Source organism: Nyctibius grandis, chromosome 2 (genome assembly GCF_013368605.1).
Source record: "Nyctibius grandis isolate bNycGra1 chromosome 2, bNycGra1.pri, whole genome shotgun sequence".
Taxonomy (NCBI): domain Eukaryota; kingdom Metazoa; phylum Chordata; class Aves; order Nyctibiiformes; family Nyctibiidae; genus Nyctibius; species Nyctibius grandis.
Window position 1 is genome coordinate 92,048,767 of NC_090659.1, and position 21,578 is coordinate 92,070,344.

General features: G+C 40.2%; 1 protein-coding gene across 5 annotated transcripts in view; it reads right to left on the reverse strand.

Annotated features, from left to right (window-relative positions):
• The window catches only part of VWA8 (von Willebrand factor A domain containing 8), a 225,603-nt gene that overhangs the window by 173,942 nt on the left and 30,083 nt on the right, over positions 1–21,578 (reverse strand). For all 5 annotated transcript variants that reach the window (XM_068418061.1, XM_068418042.1, XM_068418050.1 and 2 more), the window contains 4 exons: positions 4,118–4,285; positions 988–1,152; positions 530–579; positions 91–199 (listed from right to left, as the gene is read on the reverse strand). In XM_068418061.1, coding sequence (XP_068274162.1) covers positions 91–199; positions 530–579; positions 988–1,152; positions 4,118–4,285 — 492 coding nt within the window. The remainder of the gene's footprint in view (positions 1–90; positions 200–529; positions 580–987; positions 1,153–4,117; positions 4,286–21,578) is intronic.

Here is a 21,578-nt window from a genome sequence, read left to right on the forward strand (position 1 = left end):
TAATCTTCTTCTAACAACATGAATAATCCAGATCTAATTTTGAGAAATTTTAAGCCCATACAGTTTCACAGTACATGTGTATGCACATACCAAAATCTGAACTGCATCCGATAAGCTGTCTAAAGGAAAATCTGGAAGTCCCAATGTAGAAGATTCTTGAGAGCAGAGAGTTGTAGCAAAAGACAGGAGCTGAGAAATTCTGCACAGGAAAAAGTAATTACAGAGTTTTATACATGCTATCTATATTTAAAATACTAAAGCCTGGAAAGTTAAATACAGTATAACATGCTGAAACTATTTCTGAGCACAAATAAGTAAGGTGTGATTGAAGTTCTAAAGCATTAAGGATTTATTATATGAAGGCTGCATACAAAAAGCTGTGTGAGCATACACCCACACATATTAAAAAACTTCTTCAGTTCTGGTCTCTATGCAGTGATAGAAGATACAAAAATAGCAACGAATTCTGAAAGGACATCACTTTTCTTCATTCATTCCATTTTTATTTTTCTTAATTATGAAAAATTACCTCTCTGTGGAAATGTTTGATCCAATTGAATATAATAGCTGAAGATGGTCCTGAAAATAGAACATAAAATCACACAGTAAATTAATTTTGGGATCATACTGTGGGTCACAGCTCATGATGTATGAGGCATTTTCTATTTTTCCCTCTAATTTAAACATGAGGACTCTACCCGCTTCTTGACACAGAATTAATTTTATTTAAAAAAAAAAAAAAGAAAGATTATCAAATCTTTCTTTTAGAGTTACATTGTTTTATGGAAGTTATTTTTCTGCTGCAGCATTCCTTGGCAAATCTAAGCCTGTTTTTCAGGAATTTATTAGGCCCCAGAATGCATGACACCGTTTAAGACAAATTTATTATTCAAGGATTCTTTTCAGAGGTGAGGTAAATAAAACACAACATCAAAATATTAGCTTTACTCAGCACAGATAATCCAACTCTTCTGCTATGATACTTACCTTAAAGGGCAGATGATAAACGTCTCTAGCTTGAAATCGAGAGCGAAGCGGAGGATCCAAAGGGTTACCCGAGTATTTAGGTACTGGCAGACCCAATGCTATCACTCGGAAATCTTCACTAACCCGAACAATCTTCCATGCATCTAACTCTGATTTTGTATGATCCTGCATTAATTAAAATAAAACAACAAGAAGAAAAAACCCCATTACGTCATTAAAAACTCAGGATGACTAAGCTGCAGATTTACTAACAGCACTGGTCCTTCAACCTAAACGTGATAATGTTCTCATCTTCCATTCAGAAGGGCTAGAAAGCATCGGACTAGTCAAATTTGTGGATGGTAAAGCAAATTTTTCCAAAATGAATAGAATGTTTGATTAGGTGCAGCTTTCAGGGCTGTAGCAATTTGACGAAAGACGCCACAGATGGTCAAAGCGGAAAAGGTATCGTTACAACATTGTTTTCACAAAGAATAAAAAATAAACAGACCACAAAATTTATTTCATTCTAAAACATTAGAAGTGGGTTACTATGAAAAAATTTTTTTTCTTCTTTTCTCCCCTCTTATAACTGGAAAATGGGACTAAAATCTGCATTTTAAGTTTCATTTACAAATTATGCTTTATTATAAGCAATAATACAGAACTAGACTCTTTCATGGGGACGTTAAATGTTATATTTTACTTGTTGTCACATAAAAGATTCATTGCACACAAAAACCGCACTCTTTAGTCTTCCCACATCACAGTTGTCTTTCTTGAAACCATACATGACTAAATTTCCTGCAGACCTAGAGATACAATAATTATTCACACAGGAGAAGACAGAACGAACATTAGCTTATATAATACAATATTCCCCAAACAACAAAACAACAATATTAGATTTAGTATCATAGCAAGAGATTTAATTCATATACTATTAGCAATGTGCCTGAGGCACTCAGTTTGAAACATTTTATCCTTAGAAAAGTGTCAAAAAGGAAAAAAGACAAGAGGAAAATGCTTTGCGTAATTGCAACCAAATCCTGTCTAAATTTGAATTCTCATTTTCAGTCTTAAAATACAACTACATTTTAAAAGCTTATTTTTAAAATATAATAATAACGCTTCCAACAACTGTATCTATTAATTAAATATCATAACAATGTTTTTGGAAAAGGCATGGATCAGAAGAATTGTAACACAGATGAGAGGCATAAGAATAATGATATATTTTCAGAAATCCACTACAGTACTTCAGCATCGTTGTCAACTTCATACAATGGAGATCAATGACAGAAGGTTTATTGCAAATTTCCTTCCAGTGCCACATGGGTCTGAATTATATCCTAACCACATTTAGGTACGACAGACAGAAACAAGAGTGAGCAGGGGTCAGACAGTTACAGGAGACTGACAGGAGATCACATGATCGACGTCCAAGTGGACACCAGTGACGAGTGGCATTCTCAGGGGTCGGTATTGGGACCGGTCCTGTTTAACATCTTTGTCGGCAACATGGACAGTGCGACTGAGTGCGCCCTCAGCAAGTTTGCTGACGACACATTGACACGCTGAAGGGAAGGGATGCCATCCAGAGGGACCTGGACAGGCTTGAGAGCTGGGCCTGTGCGAACCGCATGAAGTTCAACAAGGCCAAGTGCAAGGTCCTGCATAGGGGTCGGGACAATCCCAAGCACAAATACAGGCTGGGCAGAGAATGGATTGAGAGCAGCCCTGAGGAGAAGAACTTGGGGGTGATGGTTGATGACAAGCTCAACATGAGCAGGCAATGTGTGCTTGCAGCCCAGAAAGCCAACCATATCCTGGGCTGCATTAAAAGCAGTGTGGCCAGCAGGTCGAGGGAGGTGATTCTGCCCCTCTACTCCACTCTCATGAGACCCTACCTGGAGTACTGCGTTCAGCTCTGGGGCCCCCAACATAACAAGGACATGGAGTTGTTGGAGCAAGTCCAGAGGAGGGCCACAAAGATGATCAGAGGGCTGGAGCATCTCTCCTGTGAAGAGAGGCTGAGAGAGTTTGGGCTGTTCAGCCTGGAGAAGAGAAGGTGCCGGGGACACCTTCTAGCAGCCTTCCAGTACCTGAAGGGGGCCTACAGGAAAGCTGGAGAGGGGCTTTTTACAAGGGCAAGTAGTGATAGGACGAGGGGGAATGGTTTTAAACTGAAAGAGGATAGATTTAGATGAGATACTGGGAATAAATTCTTGACTGTGAGGGTGGTGAGACACTGGCACAGGTTGCCCAGAGAAGGTGTGGCTGCCCCCTCCCTGGCAGTGTTCAAGGCCAGACTGGATGAGGCCTTTGAGCAATCTGGTCTAGAGGAAAGGTGTCCCTGCCTGTGGCAGGGGGGTTGGAACTAGATGATCTGTGAGGTCCCTTCCAACCCAAACCATTCTATGATTCCGTGATTCTATGATTCTATGATCAGAAACTACAGTACATGAAAGTAAGATGCAGAGTACTACTGGAAACTGTCTGATGAAATTTATTGAGGTCCCCAAAAGCCTGAAAAGTATCCACTCAAATTTAAGCAGTAGGACTCAAAGCCCCCCCCAAAAAGGGAAATGACTGAAGTAGCAATGGCAGCAGACACTAAAATCCCATCTCCTATCAAAAGAAAATTCTCTAACCATTTCCTATAATTGAGATTGGCTGTTTACATACACTTTTGTAAATTAAAGGCAAGACAGCACTGATTAATACAGCGTCGCTCATCTTGACATTATTTTTTTGGTATCTGAACATTTTAAAAGCTAGCAACAAGGCTATTGCAATAGTGAAGCATTATCTGAACTTCATGGGAACTATTTCAACTTAAATCTCTTTTCACAAGTATATTTCGGTTACTCTCACATCGTGGCTTTCACATTTTAGAAACATACAGGCTTCATACAAGCTTATCACGTGGACAGAAAAGATACAGATGAAATTTTTTTGTTATTGTTGCAAGCAGCAGTTTGACTTCTCACACAGATTTCACCCTGCCTATTTAATCCCATGGAACAGCCCAAAAAAAAATCTTGTTGAGATTTCCCCCATTTAGCTCATACATACTCTCCCTTCCATAATGGTATTTCAGCACTATCAAGGATAACAAAAATGGAAAATCAAAACAGCATTTCCATACCTGCAGAAGTTTGTCGTAACGCTCTGCAGACATGAGAAAACGACCATCTTCAAGCTGCATTTCCCTATTCTCCAGCAAATTGTTTAACACTGGCAGGACGTTCCGCTCAGCCTTCTCCAAACCTTCCAGCACCAGGATCCTGCCTTCGGTAGCTGCACGAACTGCACACTTTTCAAAAATAAAAAAACAATATTATAATAGAAATAAACATTACACATCTCATGAAACCCTGCTGAAAAAGAACCTCCAGGTGCTGCCCAAAACAGTATTCATTTCAGTAAGAATCAGGAAGATTCACATTAATAGTGATCAGGAAGAGTGACAGCTGATTGCCTTAACAGTGTTACACATACATGAACAGGACTTTTATCTCCTAACTATTGTAGGGACTGACAAAAGTTTGTACCAACAGAGTAAAATGCAAAACCTTGCAGCCATTTGAGTGTATACCCAGTACACATTAATATGTGGTACCTTTTCTTTTCGATGTTGCATAACATTTTGTATTTTTCGGGTATTTTAACACCATCTAACAATTCTGGGACAGCTATTTGTACAGAAAACATACAATCAAGATGGTTTTACGTGTTCACAATTATATTAAAACATTTAGAAAAAAGTCAGGTATTCCTCTGGATAGCTCCAGCTAAGCACCAGTGTAATTCACCCTCAGTACATTGCTTTAACCTGACTAGAACACAAGTCTTTCGAAACAAAACATGGATAATAAAAACAAAATAGTGCTATAAATAATTAAACGTTTAAAATGTGATAAAATTTTAAAAATTCAGAATTATATTCCCTGACTGAACATGGTTTTCTACAAAACCAGAATTAAAATGTAGCCATTAACTTGATAATCCCTTGAAGCCTTTGGGATAGAATGTTATTTATTTTCTATATCTCACTTCATTAGTTGTTTATATGTGGCTGTTTATTTAAGTGCATAATATGGAGCCAAAATGTAAAATTAACTCTGCTGCTGGTAATTTTGTGAAACTTTTCTGCAGTCAATGACATTCATTCAGGTAAATTAACTACACTTCATATTTAATAATCACAATTACTGTCCAGTAAAAGACTCTGAAATTCAATGCATTCTTGTCTACTTCCAATTTGCAGAAGTTTAATCAGATAATAATGGGACAGGTTTCGGCATAGGCAACATTTAGAGGCTACAAAGAGTCTTCCATTGCATTCCTATTACATTTTAACACAATTTTAGACACAAGCACAGTTGCAAAGGGAGAACAAATGAAATCTCTTCCCAGCATGTCTCCTATAAACTCCTACAGAAGAACCTGTCATATGATGCTAGATGGAAATCTCTGATGAATACAATAGATGTCATAAACTTGGACAGAGAGAAAGAAGGAAGATATGAGAAAGAATAATGAAGAGGTACCAGAATACAAAAATAACAAGAACACAAATAAGAATTAGATATGAAAGCAGATGCGTAAAGGACACAAGCATAAGCATAAACTAGAAACAAGGAACAGTTCTGCACAACAAATGAACTGTACGTGGTACAAAACATACAACAGAATCAGACATCCATCTGAGAAGACAACACTAAATGATAAGAATAACTAATTTTGATGCTTCTTATGTACAGTATAGAAGCATAAATAACTCTGTGAGATTTTCACATCGTTATTAAGATGGAAATAATTCTTGTATCTAATCTGGATTCAAGCAAATATTGCTGAAAAAAGGCCCTCACAAATCCTGGTACACGCCTCCAGATCATGTTCCCTTCTCTGAAAGACATTCTGTATAACATTTTAATACCTAGACTCATAATTAGTACCTGAGGAACCTGGAATAAGCCCCTTAAACAAGTAATAGTCCTCAGATTATTTCTCTTCCACTGAATCACCAACTCTTTCCAAAAGCAATCAGCATGTGAATTGTTTTTTTTTTGTTGTTGTTAATTCAGGGCATTATACTCTACTAACATGCAGTATACAATTCCTCTCTCCTTATCCCATAAAATTTGTACAAAGGACAAATTTTGTACTAACATTCTTCTCTAGGAAGGTCATTGGTCAAGTAAAAAATCTGCTCCAACCCGTCTGAATAGAAAAACTGAGTCTCCAGCAGCCAGTCCAATACCTGGCATGAACAAAATGCTATTTTGTCAAAATGCAGTTTGGAGATACAGCCAGAATATGCTTTAACAAACAGTTTATTTGCCAGGTCGGTTGGATTCTGCATATTATAAGTCTATGAAGACTTTATGACTGAGTTTTACTAGCCAGAGGAAAATACACATTCTGTTCATATGGTTTCAAAATATTTTGAGTATCCATAGAATCTTGTTGACTCATGTTGAAACACGCACTCTATGGATGAAGGCTTGCTGAAGTAATAAGCTTCCAGTATCAACATGTCTCTTCTGGGTTTGTACATGAAGACAATTTGCTGTAGGGGTAGACTGCAAATATCTGGAAGTATATACCATTCATTAATGTCAAGAAAGAAGATGCTCTCCATTAGCAGTGCAATCTTGAGAAGCAGCCTACTACACTACGTTGCCTGCTGATCATCAGTTTACACGATCAAAATCTTAAAAGTATGCATAGTTGGAAACTATTTGAAGTTTTTATTCAAAATTCTATTCATCAGTACAATGATATTTCAAAAGACATGCTACAGATGGTCTTTGCCTACCTATACGTACCTTTTATAATCAGGTTTGGGAATAACTGAATGGACAACCATAGTTTTTCACTTCTTAATGGCCAGAATGACTAGGGAAGTGATCGTCTCCCTGTACTCAGAACTGGTGAGGCCACACCTCAAATACTGTGTTCAGTTTTGAGCCTCTCACTATAAGAAAGACGTTAAGGTGCTGAAGAGAGTCCAAAGAAGGGTAATGAAGCTGGTGAGGGGTCTAGAGCACAAGTCTTATGAGGAGCAGCTGAGGGAACTTGGGTTGTTTAGCCTGGAGAAAAGGAAGCTGAGGGAGACCTTATTGTTCTCTACAACTACCTGAAAGGAGGTTGTAGCGAGGTGGGTGTCGGTCTCTTCTCCCAAGTAACAAGCAATAGGACGACAGGAACCAGCCTCAAGTTGCGCCAGAGGAGGTTTAGATTGGATATTAGGAAAAATTTCTTCACTTAAAGGGTTGTCAAGCATTGGAACAGGCTGCCCAGGGAAGTGGTGGAGTCACCGTCCCTGGAGGTATTTAAAAGATGAGTAGATGTGGTGCTTAGGGACATGGTTTAGTGGTGGATTTGGTAGTGCTAGATTAAGGGTTGGACTTGATGATCTTGAAGGTTTGTTCCAACCAAAACGATTCTATGATTAATCAAAGACTTCCCATAACAACACCACCACCTGAGTGGTAATTTACTCTGATTGGCTTTCTTTCAAATTGTGCTCTTCATATATTTTCAAAGCATATCTGAAATACTGGAAATTGTTCTCCAAAATACAGTTAAATAAATGCACAATACATCTACCTCTAAAGTTTTTGTGTTAAATAGCATAAAGTCTGCTCTTAAGACCAAAACAGCTACATATCTCTGGCTGAACTATGATATTTCTGCATTCTGGTTGCTAATGTGTAATAAGCTTTTGCAATATGCTAGGCATACTACAAGGCATCCTCTGAATCATTATTTCAGTTTTATCTGTGTATTGATGGATTGGTATGGAAACTAAAATGCATTAAAAAAATCAGAGGAAGGAAAGTAAGTTTGCAATCTGTCACTGAAAATCATTTTTTAAAAATGCTTCCAAGAAACAAATCTTCATAATTCTATAATGAAAACCCAGAAATAGCTGTGCTGCCTCCCTCTCTCACTAGCCTTGTGTTTTCTAAATGCTTAACGTAAAACACAATTTGACAGGGAGGGCTTATATTGTGCAACCTTGATGATAATCCGGAGATTAAAAGTATTAATTCTTGTTAAAAGGCCATGACGGATTTGTTAAATGTTTACTTTCAGATTTATTGCAACTGCAGTGAGGGACTATTTTGCTCATTAGAGGAGGACAGATGCTGCTGACTCCCACCCATACTCCTAGGGCTCTGGGAGGATAGTAACCTGGATACTTGCTCCAGGGAATACCTGCAGCTACCGCAGGCCGGGAGCAGAAACCCTTCACTCAATGCTGCTCTCATAGTAATGGCTTTATGCAACAAATACGTAACACAGAGTGCTTACCCTGGTTTCACACTGCACCTACAAAAATATATTTTTATCTTTAAAGGCAAAAAAACCTTAGGAACAAGTCAACCCTAAGCAGACTTTCATTGTCTTTCCTGTAGCTGAACCACAGTGAGTTCCTCCACTTGAGCAGTGCAAAATACAACAACTGCAGGAAGCTGTAAACTCCAATTTTGACATAAATCACATGGATGAAGTTATACAGTGTCAGAAAGCGAAGGAGGACAGAAAAAAGCTCACCACAATGCACATACTGAAATTCACAAACACCAGAGAAAGGAGGACATTTTTACAAAGCTAACCAAAATAGTTTGCAAAGGCACAAGAAATTTTGACAGTATAGTTTAAAACACCAGAACTGAAATCGTAGTTCTCTTCTCTCAGGAAAATGTTTATCGTAAACCAGAAAACTTGTCCTGGTTTGGCCTAAACCAGGCCGATTTTCCTTTCAGTGATTTTTACTTTCAGCTAAGTCTCCTCTAAATAACTGCACTTTCTGAAACTAACTGCATGTTTTTGCAGACAGTGTCTGCTTCCAGGACTGATAACGCTCGAAGTTTGTAGTTATCGCTGAGGCACCGGTAGGGATGTTGTGCAGTAAGGCTCTTGCTGTACTTTTTCTTAGAGAAACCAAGGTCACTGCTGATTCCTCACTGCTTACAAGTGAAAAGCCGAAGGGGGGTCGCAGCTGCAGCGGGGAGCAGACAGGGCAGGTGACCCAAAATTGACCAACGAGGGTATTCCATCCCATACACGTCATTCTCGGTATAAAGCGGGGGGATCACGAGGGTCTCGCTCCTCTTGCTCGCTCTTGCTCTTTCTGCTATGGCCGGTGTCCAAGGAGGACTCTGTCTGTTTTCCTGCTGCCCCCGATCCTGATCTGTGCATCCCTGAATCCAGCTCTCGACCGTCGCTAGGCCCAGCCTGGGCCTTCCCGGAGCCTGCCCTGCAGTGCCGGTGGTGACGTTGCTGACATCGGGGGAGCTCGATCTTGGTTTTGTATATATATTTGTATATATTTGATTATTCCAATATTATTATACTCTTTTTCATTATTATAGGTTTATTAAAACTGTTTTAACTTTCCAACCCGTAAGTCTCTCTCCCTTTTCCCTTTCCCTTTCCCTTCGGGTGGGGGTGGGGGGGAAGGTTAACAGAGAGCGTCTGCTGCAGGTTTAATCGCCAGCCCAGCTTTAAACCGTGACAGATTTATTGGCGCCCAACGTGGGGCTCGAGAGAAGCTCCAACAGGTTCCTCTGATAAGTCGAATCCCGGCTCCGGCGGGAGGAGACCCGGAGAGCTCAGCTGAGAGAGTATCAGATTTCTTCCTTTGAGATTTACGAGGGGTTGGAAATTAAAACAGATAGCGAAGATGCTGATGTCATTTTTGAATGCTGTGTTATCTCATCTCTTTATAAAGCCTTTTACAGAGTTAAGTGTAATGATACCTTACTTGCCGTATGCGCTGTTTGTTACTGTTTATGTGCAGTTTATCACTGCTGGGCACTGGTCAATGTGCATTGTTTTGTTATGGCGTTTCATACTGATTTATGTCGTGATAAACTGGGCTGTTACTATTCTGACCGCGGTAGCAGCGATTTTATCTGCGGGCTCCGGGCGTCCTTTAGCTGATTGTGTTAATGATTACACTTCCAATTTTACTTTGGGAAATAGTACCTTCTCCTTTTCTGCCAAGCTGATTCCTCTAGATTTTGTGAAATTCGGATGGTGCTGTCTAGGTGGCATGTTTTTATTTTCGCTTGTCCTGAATGTGTTTCTGATGTGGGATAAGATTAAATATCGGTGCAGGGACAGTTGTAGGTGTTGTGCAGCCACCTCAGATCCTACAGCGTGTGCTGCCGCTACAGCCACTAAATCCACTGAAACCTCGGCAGCCTGCACCACAGCTGCTACACCCCCCAAGATGGCCACTGCAGCTACTCAGACTCTAACAAGTCTCAGCACTCCCACGACAGCCACTGCATCTACTCAGACCCCAGCATCTAACGAATCTGTACCAATTGCTCCTGTAACCAGGAAGAAATACCAAAAGAAATCAGCTCGTGAAGAGGAGGATGATGACTCAGAGCCTTCTAAGGCAGAGCCATCACAGGACCCAGGTGAGGGCCCTTCTCAGGCAGAGTCAGGGCCTGACACAGATGGGGGTTCCCTTGATCGTCATTTTAAAGCAGACCCATTACAGAAGAAAGGTCCTTCTAAAGCAGAACTATCACAGGAGGAGGACTCGGATGTAGAGATAACCTACCACTCCTTATCCCTGAAGGACCTGAGAAATATAAGGAAAGATTTCAGCCGTTATGATGGTGAGCCAATTATTACCTGGCTGCTCCGATGCTGGGATAATGGGGCAGATAGCATGCAATTAGACGGCAGAGAAGCCAGACAGTTGGGATCCCTGTCCAGAGATGGTGGTATTGATAAGGCGCTTGCAAGAAAGTCAAACACTATCAGTCTCTGGAGGCGACTCTTGTCAGCTGTAAAGAGCAGGTATCCCTATAAAGATGATGTTATGGGCCACCTGAGCAAATGGACCACTATAGAAAAAGGTATTAACTACCTTAGAGAACTAGCTGTGCAAGAGATCATTTATAGACACCCACAGGAAATTGTAGATCCTGTAGATCCTGATGAAGTGGAATGCAACCGATCCATGTTCCGGAAGGTTGTGAAGAATGCTCCACCGACATATACCCATACATTGTCAATATTAGTCTGGGGAGAAAATGCTATGGCACGACCTAGTGTGGATGAAATGGCTAACTGTATGCGACAGTATGAAGATAGTATTTCTTCCCCACTGCAGGCCCGTGTCTCGGCTGTGGAAAAACTGACAAAGGAAAACAAGGACTCATTTAAACAACTGTCAGACAAACTGTCCAGGATCGAGAATAAACTTGACTCTCTACCTACACAGGCACGCGTTGCAGCTGTTAAGAGAAAACGCCCTCCTACAGGACCAGCTCAAAGGAAACGGAACACATCACGAGGTATCCTGTGGTTTGCCCTGCGTGGTTATGGGGAAGACATGAACAGATGGCATGGACAACCTACCAGTACCCTACAGGCACGAGTACGTGAGTTGCAAGCTAAAAGAAATACCAGAGAGAATTTTTCTAGGAGGATGGCTGCTCCAGTTACCAGTGAGCAGGACCCCTGTCAGGGTAGATGGGCCTCAAATTCCTTTTTCCAAAGTGTGAATAGGAGAAATGAAGGTCCAGTCCCTGTGAGCAGCACGAATCCATTTCTTGATTAGGGGGGCCCTGCCTCCAGCCAGGTGGAGGAAAGGGACAACCGAGTTTATTGGACTGTGTGGATTCGATGGCCTGGCACATCAGAACCACAAAGGTATCGAGCCTTGGTAGACACTGGTGCACAGTGCACCCTAATGCCATCGGATCATAAAGGGGCAGAACCTATCAGTATTTCAGGAGTAACAGGAGGATCTCAAGTGTTATCTGTATTGGAGGCCGAAGTGAGCCTAACTAAAAATGAATGGAAAAAGCACCCCATTGTGACTGGCCCAGATGCTCCGTGCATCCTTGGCATAGACTACCTCAAGAGAGGGTATTTTAAGGACCCAAAAGGGTATAGATGGGCCTTTGGTATAGCAGCTGTAGAGACTGAGGACATTAAACAGCTGTTTACCTTGCCTGGCCTCTCAGAGGATCCTTCTGTTGTGGGGTTGCTGAAGGTTGAAGAACAACAGGTGCCAATTGCTACTACCACGGTGCATCAACGACAATATCGCACCAATCGAGACTCCCTGATCCCCATTCATAAACTGATTAGACAATTAGAAAATCAAGGAGTGATTAGTAAGACTCGCTCACCCTTTAATAGTCCTATTGGGCCAGTGCGAAAGTCTGATGGAGAATGGAGATTAACTGTGGACTATCGTGGCCTAAATGAAGTTACGCCACCGCTGAGTGCTGCTGTGCCAGACATGCTAGAACTTCAATACGAACTGGAGTCAAAGGCAGCCAAGTGGTATGCCACCATAGACATTGCTAATGCATTTTTCTCTATTCCTTTGGCACCAAAGTGCAGGCCACAGTTTGCTTTCACCTGGAGAGGTATCCAGTATACCTGGAATCGACTGCCCCAGGGGTGGAAACACAGTCCTACTATTTGCCATGGACTGATCCAGACTGCACTAGAAAAGGGTGGAGCTCCAGAACATTTGCAATACATTGATGACATCATTGTGTGGGGTGATACAGCAGCAGAAGTTTTTGACAAAGGGGAGAAAATCATCCAAATTCTTCTGAAAGCTGGTTTTGCCATAAAAAGAGGCAAGGTCAAGGGACCTGCCCGGGAGATCCAATTTTTAGGGATTAAATGGCAAGATGGGCGTCGCCAGATCCCGATAGAGGTGATCAACAAAATAACAGCTATGTCCCCACCAACTAACAAAAAGGAAACACAAGCCTTCTTAGGTGTTGTGGGTTTCTGGAGAATGCATATTCCAGATTACAGCCAGATTGTACGCCCTCTTTATCAAGTGACCAGAAAGAAGAATGATTTTCAGTGGGGCCCTGAACAACGACAGGCCTTTGAACAGATTAAACAAGAGATTGTGCATGCAGTAGCCCTTGGACCAGTCCGTACGGGACAAGATGTTAAAAATGTGCTCTACACCTCAGCTGGGGACAATGGTCCTACCTGAAGCCCCTGGCAGAAAGTACCAGGGGAGACTCGAGGTCGACCCCTAGGATTTTGGAGTCGAGGATACAAGGGTTCCGAGGCCAATTACACCCCAACTGAAAAAGAGATACTGGCAGCATATGAAGGAGTTAGAGCTGCTTCAGAGGTAATTGGTACTGAAGCACAACTTCTCCTGGCACCCCGATTACCAGTACTAGGCTGGATGTTCAAGGGTAAGGTTCCCACTACCCATCATGCAACTGATACTACATGGAGTAAATGGATTGCATTAATTACACAGAGGGCTCGAATAGGAAACCCTAATCGCCCAGGAATCTTAGAAGTGATCATGGACTGGCCAGAAGGCAAAGACTTTGGAATGCCACCAGAAAAGGAGGTGACACGTGCTGAAGAAGCCCCACCATATAATGAACTACCAGAGGATGAGAAGCAGTATGCCCTGTTCACCGATGGATCCTGCCGTCTTGTAGGAAAGCATCGGAAGTGGAAAGCTGCTGTATGGAGTCCTATACGACGAATCACAGAAGCCACAGAAGGACAAGGTGAATCAAGTCAATTTGCAGAGGTAAAAGCCATCCAGCTGGCTTTAGACATTGCTGAACGAGAAAAGTGGCCAAGGCTGTATCTTTATACTGACTCATGGATGGTGGCAAATGCCTTGTGGGGGTGGTTAAAGCAGTGGAAGCGAAGCAACTGGCAGCGTAAAGGTAAACCTATTTGGGCTGTTGAACTGTGGCAAGATATTGCTACTCGGCTAGAGAAACTAGTCGTGAAGGTACGTCATGTAGATGCCCACGTACCTAAAAGTCGGGCAACTGAGGAACATCGAAACAACCAACAAGCAGATCAGGCTGCTAAAGTGTTCCAAATAGATTTGGACTGGGAACATAAAGGTGAACTATTTTTAGCTCGGTGGGCTCATGACACTTCAGGTCATCAAGGAAGAGATGCAACATACAGATGGGCTCGTGACCGAGGGGTGGACTTAACTATGGACTCTATTGCACAGGTTATCCATGATTGTGAAACATGCGCCGCAATTAAGCAAGCCAAACGGTTAAAACCTTTGTGGTATGGGGGGCGGTGGTTGAAATATAAATATGGGGAGGCCTGGCAAATTGACTATATCACACTCCCTCAAACCCGCCAGGGTAAACGCTATGTGCTTACCATGGTGGAGGCGACCACCGGATGGCTGGAAACATACTCTGTGCCCCATGCCACTGCCCGGAACACTATTCTGGGCCTTGAAAAGCAAATCTTGTGGCGACATGGCATGCCAGAGAGAATTGAGTCAGACAATGGGACTCATTTCAAAAACAGTCTCATAGATAACTGGGCCAAAGAGCATGGCATCGAGTGGGTATATCATATCCCCTATCATGCACCAGCATCTGGGAAAATTGAACGGTATAATGGGCTGTTAAAAACTACCCTAAAAGCAATGGGGGGTGGAACCTTTAAAAACTGGGATAAGCATTTGGCACAAGCTACCTGGCTAGTTAACACCAGGGGATCTATCAACCGAGCTGGCCCTGCTCAGTCAGACCTTTTACATACAGTAGAAGGGGATAAAGTCCCTGTGGTGCATGAAAGGAATCTGTTGGGAAAAACTGTCTGGGTTCTTCCTGCTACGGGCAAAGGTAAACCCATTCATGGGATTGCTTTTGCTCAAGGACCTGGATGTACTTGGTGGGTGATGCTGCAGGATGGTGGAGTCCGATGTGTCCCTGAAGGTGATCTGATCTTGGGTGAGAATACTTAATTCTGAACTGCATGATGTTAATTGCTGCATAATACTAACAGTGTTCATAAGTGTCTTTCAGGTTAAGACAGTGGTGACGAGACCAGAGCTAACTGCAAGTGGCGTCCAGTAACCTCCTCGAGACTGACATCTTTAACCTGCAACCCGTGGGCACAAACTGTGACAAAGCTCATACCATCTCCCCTGCCCTGGGAGACTCCTAGCCAGATGGAAACCCACAATCCTGAACTAAATGAACTTGATGAACTTTTTTTTCTGTATAGAGATGAATCATAAACTAATGTTATCTGTATATATTTTAAAATTAAAAGTTAGAGGTGATCTGAGTATGACGTGAATGGTATGGAATAAGGGGTGGAATGTCCTGGTTTGGCCTAAACCAGGCCGATTTTCCTTTCAGTGATTTTTACTTTCAGCTAAGTCTCCTCTAAATAACTGCACTTTCTGAAACTAACTGCATGTTTTTGCAGACAGTGTCTGCTTCCAGGACTGATAACGCTCGAAGTTTGTAGTTATCGCTGAGGCACCGGTAGGGATGTTGTGCAGTAAGGCTCTTGCTGTACTTTTTCTTAGAGAAACCAAGGTCACTGCTGATTCCTCACTGCTTACAAGTGAAAAGCCGAAGGGGGGTCGCAGCTGCAGCGGGGAGCAGACAGGGCAGGTGACCCAAAATTGACCAACGAGGGTATTCCATCCCATACACGTCATTCTCGGTATAAAGCGGGGGGATCACGAGGGTCTCGCTCCTCTTGCTCGCTCTTGCTCTTTCTGCTATGGCCGGTGTCCAAGGAGGACTCTGTCTGTTTTCCTGCTGCCCCCGATCCTGATCTGTGCATCCCTGAATCCAGCTCTCGACCGTCGCTAGGCCCAGCCTGGGCCTTCCCGGAGCCTGCCCTGCAGTGCCGGTGGTGACGTTGCTGACATCGGGGGAGCTCGATCTTGGTTTTGTATATATATTTGTATATATTTGATTATTCCAATATTATTATACTCTTTTTCATTATTATAGGTTTATTAAAACTGTTTTAACTTTCCAACCCGTAAGTCTCTCTCCCTTTTCCCTTTCCCTTTCCCTTCGGGTGGGGGTGGGGGGGAGGGTTAACAGAGAGCGTCTGCTGCAGGTTTAATCGCCAGCCCAGCTTTAAACCGTGACAAAACTCCAGTTGCTCTGCAATCTGTGAGGAAGGTTCTCAGGGAACTCTAAAGGGCTCTAATTTTTCAGACCTGGGCATCACTCTGAATGTGATGTACAGGAAAAGTTTCTGAACTGTATTAAAAAAAATGCTGCTAGAAATTGCTCAACAGTAATCAGTAATTGTCTCTTTTTCAGGAGCTACCTCAACATAAGTGGTTTGTTTTTTTTTTTTTTCTAGAAGATGACTTGCGCCTGCTCTAAAAACTGGATCCCTGTAATGACCTCAAGCATGGCAACCATAACTACAACGTGGAAAAGCAACAGTACAAGTTGCTCAGTGAACACGACAACTAATGAGGTAAGGTTTCCCTACATCTGCAGCCTGCATTTCAGATGTCCCTTCCAATGTAGTATCTTGTTCCCACCACCCGCACAATATCCCACACAAACGCATCCACTCAAGTCTTTCCATTCACTCCTGTATCTCATAAACATCCCAACAATGTAATGTCCAGATGTCTCTTATGGTGAAATAACATCTTTAACAACCATCTGGTAAAGACAACACAAAAATTTGGCTGCTTTTGAGCTAACACGATACTGACTGGCTGCAGCAGGCTAACAGAACTTGAACTATTAAATCCGTGGTGCAGCCTGTCTTCCAGGGATGGGAGATGGACACTAATTTGAGTCCCTGTAACCTACCAAGCTACCAAATATCACAAAACTCAGAGGAAATTGATATCTTCTAAATTGCTTTCTATGGGTCAAATATAATTAAGCACATTTTTCAAATTTAAATCACTAAAACTAACAAACAACTAAAAGATACCAGGAAAAGAAATGACAGAGATGCAGAATGGAATATGCTATGAGCTTTTACTCCTCATTTTACCAGGGAAGAGAGAGGACATTGACCAAGACTTGTAATTTACTCTAAGTGCCTCAGGTTATTTTTTTAAGAAGATGTTATAGAACTAATAAGATCATAAAACTTTTTATCATACTTATATGGAAATAGCAAATTATCTAGAAATTTTAAGACAGTCTAAAGAGAGATGTACAAACAGCTGTTGAGGGCAGTGAAGCACATAAGGCTGTCACCTATTGGGGAATCTACTTTGCTAGATTTTAAAAATATCTGTAGAGTAACCAGCATGTCTAATGGTATGCCTCCACCAAAGAATATATTTCAAGATATTTGTTCAGTTTTATGGCCTCTTAATTCCTTAGTTATTGTTTTCCTTCATGAGCAAACAGGAAAGCTATTGAGCAATGCTGAAATGGATGACTATTTAGTGGACTGAAGTTATAACATACTTCCTCCAAAATAAAAGTATATGTCAAAAATTAAGTAGTAAGATAAAGGGCTATTAAAAGCCATGTTCAACCAGTTTCAAAGCAACAATGTCAACTTTTTATAAAAACTTGCTGTTATTTTTTCCTTAAATGTTTGTAAAATCTTTTGTTAGTTGTTTAAAATAATATGTATTTAATAAAAAAGTTCCAAATGTATAATGCCATTCAAAGATGAGATTACAAACAGACCTATTATTCATCTAAAATGTGTATTCTTTTTTTTGTTACAAAGTTTTTCACTCTGTAGATGATGATAAACTATAGTTTTGCATTTTACAATTTAGACCACAAATATACTGAGTTACATATATTCCAAATGTGATGTTCAGGTTTTACTAAAATCAATGTAATAGCAACTAATGTGGTTAGTCAAATTTAAAAAGTAACTTAAGAACTAAATAATTCAACCTTCTTCTCTCTCTGTCATGGAGGGGAGGGCTACATCTTCACTATTCAGCCTACCTCCCCGCTGAGTTAATCAAGTGTTTTCTGGGTGGCTTTTATAGCTAATTTTCCCCCATGAGGTTAGGAAAATTACAGGGCAGGTTGCATTTAATAGTGTTATTCACGTCTTTTTTATTAAAAAAAAAAAAAAAAAAGGACAGAGAAATCACAGTATACCAGAGCACCGTCAGCCAGGCTAGTTAGTATCCAAAGAGAGACTCCAGCTGTCCACAGTAGTTAACGTTTCAGTGAGGAAGAATGGCCTGAACTGGTGAGCACCTAATTCATGATGCAACACCATGGCACAGAGTGAAAAGCAACTACAAAAGAAACAACCTGAATTTATTGGAGGTTCAAATCAGAAAACTAGGCTAGAAAAGTTTAGCCTAGGAGGTGAATCGACATATGGTAAGATCATAAATATGTTAATGCGACAAGAACTGGAACGGTCTTTTATTTCATAGTCATTGATTTTAGCTTCCCCAGTCATTGATTACAGCTTTCTCCACACAATTTTTCTTTCCTTTCCTGAACTACCAGAGGTCAGATGATCTGTTTTATTTCCATCACTCCTTCCCCTAACATGCCAGTCAGGTGTTTTTGCAACAGTGCCTGCAAACTGTATTTACAAGAAATAAATCGTAGGCAGGGTCCGGCCATTTTGGCTGCTTTACACCAGGTATATTAGTACAATAGTACATTTACATCAGGTATGTGAAACATTTTGCATCTTAGGCAGAGAGCAGACCCAGGAGCAAGCAATCTGAGTTTCTGAACAGATTTACCAGTTTAAATATCTATAAACAAAGAAACCTAGGGGATTTTACCTTCATTCGATACAACTCTTGTCTGCTGGACAAGAATAAGGGAGATGGGTCAGTTAAATTTTTCTTCCTGAGTAGCAGAATAAAAAGGAAATTAAGTACTTGACAGATATCTAAAAATGATGAAGTTACTCATCACTTGTAAATCACTTTGATTCAGAGCACCATCCATCAAGTCCATATTGCCTATGAATAATATGACCCCACGTATTACACAGTATTGCCCCTTCCTGCATTGTAGGAAATACTAGTTGAAAAGAAAGTGGAATATATATGCAATAGACACAAACATAAGAAAAAAGAACCCCTCACCTTTGATTTTAATCTATAAGGAATTATAAACACACAGTCCTAATATTCCTCATGTTACATCAAAAACATTAATCTATATGCCCTCTACATCAAAAGAAGATACCAGAGTCTGAACTGCTAACCTAACAAATCCAGGTAAATGCTGACACTTTTAGAAACATAAAAGCAGTATTGCAAATTATTAAAACAAAATCACTTCTACTAGTGAAGAGGCTACTATATAGGGGTCTTCATCGTGCATTTTCTTTTTAGATACAAGATATGCTATGTCAACAGCAATAAAGATTAACTTCATCCAAATAGTGTTGGTTTCTACCTAATATTTCCCTCTTTCTGTGCAATGTTGGGCACAACAAGAAAATTAATAGTCACAATCATACTTCTGGAGCACTGCATTGCTTTGCATTGCTTGTCCCTTTTTTCTACAGACTTTGCTATCTAGCTCCCTGTACTAGATACACAGATATTGCAGTGACAGTCAGTCAAACTAAGTTATACTTTCTGACAATGCCTTTGCTGTGGCTAACTTACCAGCTCATAAAAAAAAATCCACTGTCACCTCTAAGGTAGTAAGTTAATAAGTCACAGAATTACACAATTTGCACTCACTGGTTAGTTTTTTTAAAAGCCAAATTATGCTTACCCATCTCTTTGCTAGGGTATAGAAAGAATTTTTTTTATATGTATACACAAACATATATGCATATGTATACACACATACTCTCAAATATGATTATAATTTCATTCAAATATGATTATAATTTCATTCAATTAATCGCATGTCTTGTTTTATAATTCTCTTTCTAATCATTTTTGATTAAAAGAAACCAAACTCAAGTCTGTGTAGTGCTACTCTAGGGGATTTCACGTCATGTTCATTTTACAGACGGGATAGTTTAAGCTGTCATTTCTGTCACTCTGAGTGTTTAATTGATTACTACATCAAGTCTTTCAGCCTGTGATAGAAGATAATTTTTCTGCTATCTTGACAATGAATTTTACATTTTATCATTGTATAACTTATCGTGCTGGTGCAGTTAAGGATGCAAAAGTACTCTACTAAAATGAGTATGTTCAGATAGCTCAAAGATACACCAAAACTGAGTCTAATTCTGTATATACAGAAATGACAGCAATATACATACTTATTTACTCAGTGGATACAGCTTAATCTGCAAATCTTCAAAAACATGACATTGCATTTATAATTTTTCAGCACACAACCATACGATATTTTTCTACTTCTTCCAACCTCAGTTAGTTTGATTGTCCTGAACAGAAAAGACTGTACACTTAATAAAGTGGTTTGCGTTTGGGAAGCTTGTTTAATGCAAAAGCTGGAAGATGCAGGGTAAACAAAACTGGGCATTCCAGTCAACATGGTTTGTGGCACAATCCTGGAGCAATACACCTCTCGAGCACTAAGAAAACGGCTTAGCTGTTCTCCCAATTGCATCCACTACATTAAAATAACGTAGGATTTCCTTAGATGTAATAATTAATAACGTAGGAGGCTGTAGTAAGAGTTTAAACCAGAGGTGTGCCTTTTACAGCTGTACACACACGATAAAAAGCAAAATTGCATCAGAAATGTCAAAAAAAAAGGACATAAAAATATCAATACTAATTCCTTAATTTTTGAAAATACAATAGGCTGATATTAGAATCTCCATACTGGTTCAATCAAGTTGACAGCTCAACTACAAAGACTTATAGAAACAGAAAACCACTCTGTAAGACAAGCTCTTCTACCAATAAAAGCAAAACTTGAAGCTGTTATTTAAATATTTAAGCAATATAAAGTAATACTAACTAATTACTTGATATAGAACATAATTGACCCATGCAATAAATTACAGAATAAAACTAAGAGGTTACTTAATTGTCCCAATAACAGCAATGATGACATTTCTGAGGCTTTTAACAGTGAATAAACAGCTGAAAACCAAAATTAATGGCCCAAGGTAAAGACAAGAAAACAGAATTTTCCGCTGTCAGTACTTGAATGAAAACAAATGATTCACCATTACCCCATTATAAGTCCTTTATTTTACACAATTTTAATTGGGAATGAATTTGATAATTCAATGTTTACCTTTATTTTAATGGTCACCCATTACTGAGGTAAATAAAACCTTTTTTTCCCCCCCCTTGTCAGACGTCTCTTCTAACTTCCTAACTCCAAATCTTCTTCCATTTGATTCACTCTAGTAATAAGAAATGCTAACGTGCGAGGATATTTGATACACTAGCCCTTCAATACACATTTCAATACAGAATTTGAATCACTGCTTCCAAATCACTATCTTCCAAATCTATCTTAAATAACTAACTGCAATCACATTCAGTAACTTCATGTTAAAATATATCAGATGTTTTGAAACCTGAGATATCAATTTACAGTATTTAATCTGTCACTATTAAATGTAGAGCTATAAACAACCATAATATCTTAACAATCACTCAGAGAGAACTTTGCAAACCTTTGTGGGTCTGCAAACCTGATGATTCACTATATTAAAATTATTTCTGGTAACAAGATGCCAGCTTTCTTTACAGTATATTATTACTATTCAAAGTGTAAGATAACTATATTACTATATTATGACTTGCATGCAAAAAGCCTCATCTATCTTAAACAACAGCTAAGTTTTATTTGACCCACAGAATTCATACAATGGATGTTCTGGAAACCAGATTTTCAAGCCTTGCTGTCCTCTCTTGGGTGTCATGAAGAGCAAGCATGAGATCCCAC